The sequence below is a fragment of the Crocuta crocuta genome, unplaced genomic scaffold (genome assembly GCF_008692635.1).
Source record: "Crocuta crocuta isolate KB4526 unplaced genomic scaffold, BGI_CrCroc_1.0 scaffold50, whole genome shotgun sequence".
Lineage (NCBI taxonomy): Eukaryota > Metazoa > Chordata > Mammalia > Carnivora > Hyaenidae > Crocuta > Crocuta crocuta.
Genome location: NW_027527428.1, coordinates 6,345,421 through 6,358,513, shown reverse-complemented (window position 1 = coordinate 6,358,513; position 13,093 = coordinate 6,345,421). Strand labels below are relative to the sequence as shown.

General features: G+C 58.1%; 1 protein-coding gene across 2 annotated transcripts in view; it reads right to left on the bottom strand.

Annotated features, from left to right (window-relative positions):
• Positions 1-13,093, bottom strand: part of RNF213 (ring finger protein 213) — a 103,082-nt gene that overhangs the window by 6,515 nt on the left and 83,474 nt on the right. The window contains exons 48-61 of one of the 2 annotated variants that reach the window (XM_077755267.1): positions 11,818-11,929; positions 10,890-11,100; positions 10,462-10,652; positions 9,726-9,848; positions 8,934-9,044; positions 8,174-8,416; positions 7,794-7,875; positions 6,664-6,698; positions 5,660-5,754; positions 3,932-4,091; positions 2,828-3,008; positions 2,070-2,161; positions 1,217-1,474; positions 5-137 (exon numbers count right to left, since the gene is read on the bottom strand). In XM_077755267.1, coding sequence (XP_077611393.1) covers positions 5-137; positions 1,217-1,474; positions 2,070-2,161; positions 2,828-3,008; positions 3,932-4,091; positions 5,660-5,754; positions 6,664-6,698; positions 7,794-7,875; positions 8,174-8,416; positions 8,934-9,044; positions 9,726-9,848; positions 10,462-10,652; positions 10,890-11,100; positions 11,818-11,929 — 2,027 coding nt within the window. Of the gene's footprint in view, positions 1-4; positions 138-1,216; positions 1,475-2,069; positions 2,162-2,827; positions 3,009-3,931; positions 4,092-5,659; positions 5,755-6,663; positions 6,699-7,793; positions 7,876-8,173; positions 8,417-8,933; positions 9,045-9,725; positions 9,849-10,461; positions 10,653-10,889; positions 11,101-11,817; positions 11,930-13,093 lie in introns of those variants that run through there. The other variant, XM_077755262.1, reaches the window with a different exon arrangement.

The following is a 13,093-nucleotide window of genomic DNA, read 5'->3' as shown; positions in this document are numbered from 1 at the left end:
GTACCTTCCTGGTGACTGTTAATGAAAGCTCTGATGGACTGGTAGTCAGCTTCCGAAACATTCTGGAACCGCTTCACCAGATCCCTCTGCAGGGCCAGGATCTCAGGCAGGCATTTCAGCAGCCTCAGCTCTGCCTCCTGCAGCCGGAAGACCGCCGGGCCGTGGGTTAGCCCCCCGCCCCCCGTTCCCGGGGAAACGGACTGCGGGGCTGGCCTGGGGGGCCGACACGTCACGCGTGTTTGCCAAAACCTCGGCAGAGAAATCGGCCTCCCGGGCCCCTGCGACGGGCTGGGTGTGGGGTCTCAGCGGGAGCAGAGGCTGGGGACGCAGGCCTGGCGCCTGGCGTCGCTCCTGTGTGTCGTCCGGGCCTCAGGAGAGCCTCCTCAGTGGGCTCCCGCCCCCCACTGACCGACAGACACTTCTGAGTCGTCGCACTTGTGCGGACGCCAACGCTGGCCCGCACGGGGACGGGAGACAGCCGTTACCGCAGAAGGGAAATTTCACCTGCATTTCCGGGCCCACCGACCCGAGAGACGTTTCACTGCTCCCTCCCCCTCCCCCAGCCCCTTCTTCCTTCTAAGGCCTCGTCTGTCTGATTCTGATTCTGGATACATGTTCCCAACGGAAGCTTTTTCTTTCAACAGACGCTCACTGATGGCCACGTGCTCCCAGCACGGGGGCCACGGGGGAAAGGGCACCGCCCGGGTCGGTCTGAATTCTGCTCTTTCTGGCTGAGTGACTGGGGGGCACCGTCCTGGCCCTCACGTTCTTTACTGATTCCTGCCAACTTGGACCAGCATATTTCCTCTGTGAGGTGATGCTTCAAAGTGCCTCCCAGCCTGACGGGAATGAGGACCCTGCTCTGCCCCCGGGCGCCCCTGCCACCGGCGGTCCATCAAAAGAGCAGAGCACTGGGGCGCCCGGGGACTCAGTCGGTTATGCATCCGACTTCAGCTCGTCATCTCACAGTTTGTGGGTTCGAGCCCCGCGTCGGGCTCTGTGCTGACAGCTCAGAGCCTGGAGCTGCTTCACATTCTGTGTCTCCCTCTCTGACCCTCCCCTGCTCCCGCTCTGTCTCTCCCTCTCTCTCAAAAATACACACAAAAAATAAGAGAAAAAAAAAAGCAGAGCCCTGAGGTAGTCGGTCCGACGCCCCACATGACCGAGTAAAAGCCGGGCCTTCGAGTCTGCAGGGGAGACGCCAGGGAGGCCGCACCTTCTGCAGGAACCTGTGCAGGACGGGCACGGTCTCTTTGGCAGGATTCTGCTCCACGACGTGCCGCAGGTGCTCCACGGTGACCCTCGTCCTGCAAGCCCACATCTTAGAGCAGTGGAGCACGCTCTTCCGGGGCAGGTGGGGCAGGAAGGCCCCCGGGTCGCCGTACACGACCTTGGCCACGGGATTGGAGCTGATCCGCTCGTCTTGGTTGATCTGCTTAGTGACCGTCAGCAAGGCCTTCTCCAGATGCTGGTGCTGAGGGAGAGAGCGGCACAGGTGAGGAGGTGCGGCCGCCCACACGGACCGCACACGGGGGCCTCCCCAGCGGGCGGAGCAGGGAGCCTGCCCTCCTCGGTTTAGCACGTGTTCTCTTTCGTGACGATTTCCAGGTTCCTTGTTTGTGGGCTCGTGTCTCCCCAAATATGAGGCCCAGAGGCCTGGACTGTATTCCCATTCTTTTACTTAGTGACTCTTATTTCCTGCTGGGTTTATTTACTCCCAGCACCGTTCCAGCATCTGACGGGGGAGAGGCGAATCCACAACGATTTGTGCATTTCTGCTGGGCATCTATGCGGGAATTTGTCTACGCATTACTCTCAATATAAAAAGTAGCGGGAGGAAGCCACCTGCATTTCCTTGACTCACAGTAAGTCCTCAAGCGCCGGCTGAGCCTCCGGGCGGGGGGCAGGGGCACAGCGGGACGGTGGCGTGGCCGGGTGGTCCGCACCGGGCCTGGGGCTCCGCCAGCACCACCCCCCCAGCCCTGGCATGAGGGACGGTGGCCCGGGTGCCCGGGACAGGCCCAGGACAGGCACCCGCGGGCTCCCCGCTGGCCTCCAGGGCCGAGTACCTCCAGCTCAGGAAGGAGGAGCGCTTCCATGGCCTTCTCCCAGCTGTTTCTGTATTCTCTGGATGACAGCGTTGCATCGAAACGGAAAACCCCTAAAAGGAAACACGAGTGTGTTACCCAAGGAGAAGGAAGCACAGCAGCTACGTACACACGGACTGAAGGTGAGACCAAAGTCACGCTCCCTTTCCGAGGGGCACGGCGCGGGGCAGGGCACTTCCTCCTAAATTAACCTGCGCCCTTAAAAACAGGCCCTGCTGCTCCCAGTGACTCGGGATCGTTATGAAGACACAAAGAGAAAGAAGATAAAGTCACTCTCAAGGCCACCACTCAGAAACAGCCGCTTTACTAAGTTACCTCGCAGACCTCCCCTTTCCACACATGTCCGTTTCTGAAGTGGGGACATCAGCTCAGTGGCCACGGTGGTTTGTAGCCCCCTTGCCCACGGAGCCAGCTGTGGACACGTGGACACGGGCACACGGGCGTGGCCGAACAGGCCGGGGGCCACGGCGGACAAGTCCCAACAAATGACCGGACGCTGGTCCCTGGATGGTGATGACCCACACCACGTCCTGGGCGCCCCACGGCCTCCCCCTGCGCACGCACGTCACACCTCTGTGTGCACATCTTGACCCAGCAGGGAAAACGCAAAGACAAGAGCCGCCCTTCCGTCCGCTTTTCCACACACCCCTCCCTGCTTGCTGTTATCCGTGTCCAGCGTCGTGAGGAGTGACCCCTCCCCCCCCGCCCCCAGTGCTCACTGTGGCCCGAGAGGTGGCGCTGCCTCCCCAGGAAGCTGCACAGGACCAGGTGCACGGCGGTGACGGCCTCGTCGGCGCTCCTTCCCAGAGTCTTCATCAGCTGCTCCAGGTCCCGCTGGATGTGCTGCTGCAGAAACGTGCGGGGGTCCCTCACCGGAGGCTTGATGATGCTCCTCAGGGCCTGCGAGGGACACGAGCTCTCGTCTGCACCCGCACACGCCCGGCAAGGACAGCCAGCGCCAGGTCAGAGGGCGTGGGGAGTGGTGGAAGCCCCGTGCACACAGACGCGGCAGAAGCGACCCTCTGTCATCGTGACACAGAGTCCGCACGGCCCCGCCCTCAGCTCATCGAAGCCACGTGGTGTGTAACACGTCTTCCGAGTGGCATCTGCATCCACTGGGGTGTGTGTCTGTACGTGTATGTGGGGAAGACGTGGGAACGGCCTCGTCCCCCGCTCACTAAAGCTACGCTGCGTGTAGACCTAAATTAAGTAAGTAAATAAGTTCTCAGAGACCCAATGTTTGGCCTTCGCAGTGGATCCTGCCCAGAGCTGCAGGGAAGACACGGTAACGTCACGATGGAGTTGTGTCTCCGCTTCCAGGCACACTGAGACATGGGGTGTTTGTTCAAAACGTTTATAAGAGAACTTATTTTATAAGGGCACCTGGGGGCTCAGTCACTTGAGCGTCCGGCTTTGGCTCAGGGCATGATCTCATGGCTTATGAGTTCGAGCCCCGTGTCAGGCTCTGTGCTGACAGCTCGGAGCCTGGAGCTGCTTCAGATTCTGTGTCTCCCTCTCTTTCTGCCCCTCCCCTGCTTACGCTCTGTCTCTGTCTCTCTCTCAAAACTAAACATTAAAAAAATAAAATCATAAAACAATTAAAAAATTAAAAACAAACAAAATGGATTTTACGTGACCTGACGAGCAGCCCCCCACACCGCCAGTGGGGAACCGAGGGCGTGTGAATCTTACGCTCCTTTGTGGGTGTGGCAACAATGACGTATTCCTGAGCCACAGGAGGGGGCCAGCACTCTCCAGACAAAACGACCCACGATCGTTACAAATTACGGACCGAACGCGTGGCGTGGTGGCAGCGGCCGTACCTCAGGACTCCGGGCCGCCCCCAGGAGCATGGCCACGTGGGTGAGCAGCCGCATGAGCAGGAAGACCACGGGGGCCAGCTGTCGGTCGGACGCCACTGCCTCGCCACTGGACAGCGGGGCGCCCAGCACGTGGCCAGTCTGCGTTCTGTCCGTGCTGTTTCTGGAGAGGATGAGAGAAGACAGGGCGGCAGCTGTAGACGGTCCTCTCTCCTTGGCCCTGGGGGCGCATCTCACACTCCGGGGACGTGGAGACGAGGTTTGCCATTTCAAACAACACGGTGCCATGGCGCTTCTCACGCTCGTAAGCACAGAGCTCTCGCCTCGGGGTCTCCCTTCCAGCCTCACCTTCCCGGCTGACCGGCAGCCCGCGGCATTCGCAGTGCGAGGGGGCTGGCCTGAGGGGCCCTCACAGGGGTCTGTACCTGCTGCTTCTGCTGAAATCATCGTGGGGGGGGGGGAGGGGCAGGCAAGCCAAGGATAGCCTCAGCTGGGACAGGTGACGTCGACATCGGGGACATGCACACCCCGATCTCGTTTTCCCCAAATCAAAAATGGGGACGGAAGGCCTGGCAAAGAATTTCCTACCGCACCCAAGTGGGAGGCACAGTATCAGAGACTGGGGATCCTGGGGTGTCCTGCCCATTTGTGCAGATAACAGGCTAGGATATTTCAAAAAAATTTTTTTAATGTTTATTTTTTTGAGAGAGAGAGACACACACACAGAGTGTGAGCAGGGGAGGGGCAGAGAGAGAGGAAGACACAGAATCTGCAGCAGCTCCAGGCTCCGAGCTGTCAGCACAGAGCCCAACGCGGGGCTTGAACTCAAGAACCGTGAGATCATGACCTGAGCTGTACGCTTAACTGACTAAGCCCCACAGGTGCCCTGAGGATATTTTAAATTGTAAAGGCAGCAGACTAGTGACATGTGATGACCACAGAAAGGTCCCAGCTGCCCTCTGCGGGAGCACGGAGAACCACGCTCCGCTCGAGAGAAGGCTGGGGTCAGGACACCAGCCTTGCGTGTGGATGCGGGACTGTTTGATAAGATGGACTGTCTCCTTCACGTCCCGCAAACCGTGGTGGCAGCTGAGAGTCTCCAGGTGACATGGCGTGGGCTCAGATAGAAAAAAAATGCCCACGTTGTGGCTTCATAGACTTAAACGTCCCTCCGAATCAGGTCACTTGTGTACGGCAAGCGTATTTCTATAGGGGGCACGCCTCAGGCCCGAACAGAAGATGTCTGAATAACACGAATTGACACGAGTGTATTAATGTGTGGTTTTGCTTTACATAGAATAAGCCAGTCAGGAATGCCTGGGTGGCTCAGTCGGTTAAGCGTCCGACTTTGGCTCAGGTAATGACCTCATGGTTGGTGAGTTTGAGCCCCGGGTTGGGCTCTGTGCTGACAGCTCGGAGCCTGGAGCCTGCTTGGGATTCTGTGTCTTCTTGTCTCTCTACCCCTCCCTCCCTCATGCTCGCTCTCTCCCTCTCTCTCTCTCAAAAATAAAGAAACATTTAAAAAAAAAAAGAGAGAGACCAGTCAACCAATGACAGATCAGACATATCTTCCATGACCACAGGGACCTTGGCATTGAGACCCAACAGGACACAGGCCCAAATGCACAACAGTGACTAATTCTGTATTTAGTATTAATTTACCCACTGGGATAGAAACAGCTCCAAAACCCAGAGTTCAATCACTTAGAAAGGAAACGCGGTCCTACTTACTTGACGATGTGAAACCCGGCCTCAGGCTTGTGGTTAATCCCGCCAATTAAAGCCCCACAGTCCACACAGTGGCTCTGTTCCATCGGCTGGCCGCACTAGGGGACACACAGACGGGGCCACGCTCAGTCGTGGACTCCGTGGCAGGAGCCCACGCCATGGCGCACGCGAGAGCCCGCTCCGCACGGGAGGCCGAGGGCTGAGCTTAGACAGCTCGCCCAGGCGGGGCCCCCGCTCTCTGGGACAGGGCGTGTGCCAGGAATCCGCGGCTCTGTGAGCCAGACACACACGTGCTCACGCTCCTCCGCGGTCCCGACCATCTCATCCAGCTCTGGGAACACCACCCCGGCCTCCAAACCCATTTCCTAAACTCTGGTTGGAAATAACCATGTGGTCTACTCCTTCCAAACCCTCGTTTTTTTCCCAGATCGGACTGTGGGCTCCTGGACGCCGTGCCTCAAGCCCCAGACCGCAGGCGTCGGAGGTGAGAGCGGTCTCGGGAAGAAGGCATTTTCCTTCCAATCTCCTTTGTTCAACTCAACGGCCGGCTGCCACGGGAGGCAGAGACGGGGCGCACACAGCCCTCACCCCCCGGGGCTCATAATCCTGACTGTCTTCTTCCTGTCCCTTGGCGTCCACACCACGTCTCCTCTCTGGCCAGTCGACACCGTGCCGTTACAGAAAGGCACAGGTCACATCGTGCGGCACGGCTGGGAAGGCCGGCTGGCAGCAGTTTGCCTCCCAGAGGGACTCAGGCAACGTCTGGAGACATTTTTGGTTGTCACGCTGGGGACACGGGTGCGAGGGATGCCTGGTGAGTCGAAGCCACCGGAACGCCGCTCGGCCCTGGAGCACGGCCCCCGATACAGGGTGGTGAGGGGAGGCCCGCGGTGCCACCAGGAGGTCAAGTTGGAGCACAGCTTGCAGAAGAGCCTACGTTCTCCTGAGGTCAAGGCCCCCAGGCACCTCCGCTTAGTGCCCCCACTGCCCCCGACACCACGACTCACCTCTCCCACCGAGCACGGGTGACCGTTGGGGCACACTGTTGGAAGAACAGGGCACACGTTGGCTGTTGGGTTTCACCCCTGCCCCAAGGCAAGAGAGGAAGCCAGCGCCCCCCTCCCCGTCCAGCCGAAGCAGGATGCACAGTCCCGTGCTGAGCACGTCAGTGAGAGTGAAAGTGAGCCTGATCTAACCACCAGAGAGAAACCCCTTTCACAGGCTCGTGCCAGGGCTACTTTGGGAGACAGGGCGGCCCCATTTTACACCCTTCCTTCCTCTTTAAATTTTTTTTGTTTTGATTTTAAGGAGTGTGTTTTATAACAAGTTTTAAAGCGGGTTTAAAAGGATTCTTTACTCAGGGTGTCTGACTGGCTCAGTTGGAAGAGTGTGGGACTCTTGGTATCGAGATCGTGGGTTCGAGCCCCACGTTGGGAGATTACTAAAAATAAATACATAAACCTAAAAAAAATGAGGGAGCTGGGAAAGTCCTGGCTTTGTTTAGAGCAATAACTAGAGGCTCCTGGGGGGCTCAGTCGGCTGAGTGTCCGACTCTGGATTTTAGCTCAGGTCATTTCATGGTTCGTGGGTTTGAGACCTGAGTTGGGCTCTGTGCTGACAGTGTGGAGCCTGCCTGAGATGCGTGCTCTCTCTCTCTCTCTCTCTCTGCCCCTCCCCCACTTGTGCTCACTCTCTCAAAATAAATAAACTTAAAAAAAGATTCTCTCTCTCTCCCTCTGCTCCTCCCTAGCTCTCTCTCTCTTTCTCAAACATAAATACATAAATAAAAGTAAAACAATGATTTACTCAGGCAACAGCAAAGTGTACCTAAAGTATGGGTGACCTTGTTTGGGTTCCCAGTTCTAGATTCCAAAAAGAACTCTCTCTGGGTCAAAACCTTGGCTGTAGGGCGAGCTGGCCCTTGTCCGAGCCTCCGGCGAGGCTCACGTCCCAGGGAGAGGACGTGGGTGACAGGCGTACCCTCACCCAGGGGCCCCGGAAGGGGCTGATGTGCTGCACGCACAGTCAGTAGGCGCCGTGTTCTGGGAAGTCACCAAGGCCGAACAGGCCAGGCGTTTGGGATCCCCAGGCACGGAGCGCGCGGGCCCCGGGTCACATTGCAGAAACTGACACTTACGGTACCACTGCAGTCTTTCCAGACCCTTCCATGTCTGCGCCTGAGCCAGCAAGTCTTCGGGCATCGTTGGAAGAAAAGCATTCTGAAAAGCCAAGAAAGCAGAGAAGCTTCAGGAAAGAGAGCGTGTGGGCCGGCTGCCACCGCCGGGAGCCAGGAAGTGGGCCCTGGACCCCGCCTCTTCTCCGCCTCAGCGTCCTCCACCAGGGAACACAGAACAAGGGCTCCCCGTGCAACGACACAGGGCAAGGTGTCCGCCATCGCGGTGGCCTCGGCGTCAGGTGGGACAGAAGCAGAGAGATCGTAGGACAAGCATCGTTTCTGCGGGGACCCAGGGACAGGCTTGGTGTCCGTGGGGACAGACACCCAGGGCCCAGCCGTACCGCCATGCTGGCCGGGGCGAAGGCCAGATTCTTCAGGGGTTCCAAGACTTCGCTGTGTCCGCACAGGAGGGTGACGGCCATGTGGACGGCCATCTCTGCCACGGTGCCTTCGAGGCTGCTGTCCATCACACCCGTGCTCAGCACGGGCAGAGTATCCGTCACGAGGGACGTTGCAAACTGTCTGATGTCCCACTGAGAAAGGACCTCACTCTCCTCGATGACCTTGTTGAGAGCCTCACATTGCTGGCGGCAGAACATGTTGAGAAATACGTCAAAGGTGATGGGGTGAAGCCAAACATTTGCTCTTAAGTTAGTCACACATTTTGATCCAGAAACATATCAAGCATGAAGGAAAATACGGCTGAATTGTCACCGGGTGAGGGAGGTTCCCCAGATGAGAGAATTTCCACCTGTAAATGCCCAGGTGCTCAATCTGATGTACTTTGTAAACAGTATCTCACATTCTTGACTTTTTTTTTCCCTAATGTTTATTTATTTTTGAGAGACAGAGCACGAGCGGGAGAGAGCAGAGAGAGAGGGAGACACAGAATCTGAAGCAGCTCCAGGCTCCAAGCTGTCAGCACAGAGCCCGACGCGGGGCTCAAACCCACGAACCTCGAGATCGTGACCTGAGCCGAAGTCGGACGCTTAACCGACTGAGCCCCCAGCCGCCCCTGTGGCCCCTGTGGCTTTTACTTCTATTCAAGAAGGTCCCTGTGGACATGGAGACCGTGAGCACTGTCTGGAGGCGGACACTCACCTCTGGCTTAGGATGGAGGTTCACATCGGGGAGTCTGTACAAAGTGGCGACCTCTCTGAAAAGCGCTAACAGGAAGTGGGCAGCCTGCTGAGGGCCGGGGTCCCTGCAGACCTGAGGGGGCAAAGACGGCAGCGAGGCCTCGTTACACACGCCGTCTGAGGGCCTGAGTCCTGCTGACTCCGGCCTTGAAGCAGGCGGAGGCGAGGGACCTGGAGGAACCTGGCACCCCGGGGCCGCACGGCTCACAGAGGCCCCGCCAGCGGCTCAATGCGAGGTTTCCAGATCGCTCAGCACCCAGGCAACAGAAAGCCCCAGCTCTTCTCTTTCCGACCGCTCGGCCGTTCCCAGAAACTCCTCCCCGGCAGGGAGAGGCCGCGCACCTACTTCCCCGCTCTCCGGCCAGCGCCAGGGCCAGGGGCCTCCGAGAGGCAGCAAGACCAGAACCGCTCGAAGGGGAGACTCTAAACTCCCTGCCTCGTTATGGAAACGAGCGCCCGCGTCCACGCTGAACGTGCACAGGTGGGAAAGCCCCCGGGGCCGCCCGCGCCTCTCCTCAGGGTGACCTCGGAGGGAGTGAGGCTCGAGCAGCGTCTCCCGGGAAGTAAGGGATGTGCGCCGTCCCGTGGGGCTGCTGATGGCCCCGACCGGGCGGGTCAGCGAGGTCGAGCAAACCTGTCCCCTGACTCAGTTGCTAACGTCATGTTTCTGCCGCGCGGGCGGAGGCCGTGGACACACGACGCGGCTCTGGGGCGCCGGTTGGTACCGAGGGACGCGGGGGTGGGGGTGTCCTACCTTCAGAGCAGCCACGATAGCCAGGGGCTTGCACTCGAGGACGGCTTTGCCCACTGCGTCACGAAGGGACTTGTATCTGTCACCGTGCACCAGGTACCGGTCCATCTGGCTTGGGTGATCCTCCTGCGAGGCCAGGGACACGGGATCATTGCCAGGGGGACGTGGGGACACGGTTAGCAAAGAACCGCCTCGACAGGTAAAGGGCCCAGGGGGACCCTTAGAGGTGCGGCCCCAGGCAGGACGGTCCCTGCTGTGGCCCCGCCTCCCCGTTCAGTGGAGGGGGGAGTGGGTGGGAGATGGGGGGGAGGAGACGGCACTGACCGTCACTGTGTTCTGTCCCCACTGAGAGCAGAGACCATGGTGCCTGCGAGGAGGTCGGCTCCAGGCTCCCAGGGACGGGCCACAGAGGGGCCCCGGAGCCAAAACGGCTACAGGTCTTTTACCCTCCGTCTCGCACTTCCGACCCCGCCCGCACAGGAGAGGAAGGGCTTCTACTGTTCATTTGCCAAAAGCAAAAGCCACACATTCGTTCTTCTGCTTTGCCCACATCACACCGGACCCAAGGCAAGGCCGAAATAAGTTTTTGCAGGGAGGTGACAAACCAGAAGAGCACGTGCCCACCTGTCTCCCAAGGCAGGTGGCCTCAGCACCATCCCAGGTGGGGTGGGGCCGCAGAGGCACCGGGGACCAGGCCAGCCGTGCGGGGCGGGGGGGCGGGGGCGCGAACACCGCTCACCTGCTGCTCCAGAACCGCCTGGGGGAACAGCCAGCGCGCCGGGTGGCCGGGTCTGGAGAGGCGCTGCACGAACTCCATGCCCCGCAGGCTGGTGAGCTTCCGCACCAGGTACACCCGGTACCAGTCGTTCCTCACCTGCCTGCAGAAGCGCTCCACCTGCCGGAGGTAACGCTGCTTGTCCTCGGCCACCTCTGCAGAGCGCGAGAGCCAGGGGTCAGGGCCCGGCGGCCGGCACCCTCGCCACTCGCCCGCCCGCCCAGGACTCGGAGCCGGGCGTGGAAGGCACGGGCCCCTGCAGCTCCCGTATGACACCGATCCAGAAGAAAGGCGACACGGTGCAGACCAGGATGGCTCTGAGAACCGGCTTCCCGTATTTCTACAGAGCGAATCCCTGAGCCTGGGTGGACAGGGGTGCGCGTAAGACCTGCCTGAGCCCTCCTGGAGCCCGGAGAGGAGGTCAGATGCCCTGTCGAGACAGAGGCGGATCCTGGCCATCTCCTGCAGGTACTCCACCGAGGCCTCCGTGACAGGCTCGGGGCCGTGCCGCACTGAGTAGGTCTCCAGGAAGACCCCCTCCTCTCTCAGGTGCTTCTGTCCCTCAGTGGCAGAGAGGGCGCTAAACTTCTCGTAGAGGGAATCCTAGGGAACAGAGAACCANGGGTCAGAGAGAGAGGGAGACACAGAATCTGAAACAGGCTCCAGGCTCCGAGCTGTCAGCACAGAGCCCGACAGGGGCTCGAACCCACGAACCGTGAGATCATGACCTGGGCCGAAGTTGCCGGCTTAGCCACCTGATCCCCCCAGGTGCCCCAAAAAAGGGATTTTTTTTAATGTTTATTTATTTTTGAGATAAACAGACAGAGTATGAACAGGGGAGGGGCAGAGAGAGAGGGAGACACAGAATCCGAAGCAGCTCCGGGCTCCAAGCTGTCAGCACAGAGCCCGATGCGGGGAGAGAAACCACGAACCGTGAATTCACGACCTGAGCCGAAGTTGCCGGCTTAGCCACCTGAGCCCCCCAGGCGCCCCATATAATCTAATATTCTCACGTGCATCTTCAATTTTTTCCAAGTAGCAAAAAAAAGGAGTGAAGCAAAATGAGGAGCAATCACAGCCTCGCCTCCCGCAGACGGACACGGTCACGCGCGGCTGCCTCGCGCCCAGGCCCGCGCACCAGAGAACACCCGCCGCCGGGGCAGAGGCAATGTTTCTGGACCCTTTTCTGCGCGTAGAACGGAGCACCTGACAGTTTCACCGACTGAAATCATGCTCTGTAACTTGTTAGACGCTTTTCCGTCGAACAAACCGCACGACCGTGCTCGTGTGCAGGAGTCGGGGGGCCGACGGCTCACTCACCTCCAGGCAGGTGCTGAAGAGAATGTAGAGCTCGGTTTTATCTTCTGTCAGGAAGGCTTTCTTCTCCAACAGGGTCAGGTAGGCCTGGATGTAGTCCTTCACTTCTTGGAAGCTGCGGAAGGAGAAACACTGTCCCTGGTGATCTCAGGTCTCGTGTTGCCAAAAAATAAAAAATAGAAAGCAGCTCTCTGACTACCTACCTACCTACCCCTCTCCTTCTCCTCCTATATAAACACATACGACCCACGAAGATACGTACGTACAGTTTGTAACATGGTCTTACTGAAAACATTTTAGTGCGTTAGTGCGATATTGGAGGCTTACAAAGTTCTGTATTTTTTTTTTAATGTTTTATTTATTTCTGAGAGAGAGAGACAGCATGAGCAGGGGAGGGTCGGAGAGAGAGGGAGACGCAGAATCTGAAACAGGCTCCAGGCTCTGAGCTGTCAGCACAGAACCCGATGTTGGGCTCAAACCCACAAACCGTGAGATCATGACCTAAGCTGAAGACAGATGCTTAACCGACTGAGCCACCCAGGCGCCCCCAAAGTTCTGTATTTTAGACCAGCTGCTCTCAGACTTGTCTTAACAGAGAGCCCCAAAGGGCTTTTGTGAAGGTGGGTCATAGCTATCGATACTGATGACGGTCCGAATTAAAACTGAAAAAACCTGAAAATGTTTATCAACCAGTTTAAAATATAAACCCGTTACATGTGAAAAACAAATTACACTTAGGAGAGTGTGGGTGACTCAGTTGGTTAAGTGCCCAACTCTTGACTTCAGCTCAGGTCATGATCTCACAGTTGTGAGGTGGAGCCCTGTGTCGGGTTCTGTGCTGGGTGTGGAGCCTGCTTGGGGTTCTCTCTCTCTCTGTCTCTCTTTCTCTCTCTGCCCCTCTCTTGCTCACATGTGCAAGCTCACTCTCTCTCTCTCTCTCTCAAAAATGAACAAATAAATAACATTAAAAAAACGATTTTCCAAAACAAGGACGGATTTTTTAAAAATATTTTTTAACTTTTATTCGTTTTTGAGAGAGAGTGTGTGAGTGGGGAAGGGACAGAGAGAGGGAGACACAGAATCAAAAACAGGCTCCAGGCTGTCAGCACAGAGCCCGATGCACAGCTCATACTCATAAGCCGTGAGATCATGACCTGAACCAAAGCGAGATGCCCAACCGACGGTGCCACCCAAGAGCCCCTTGTTTATTTGAGAGAGAGAGAGAGAGAGAGAGAGAGAGAGAGAGAGAGAGAGAGAAGCCAAAACAGACACAGAACTC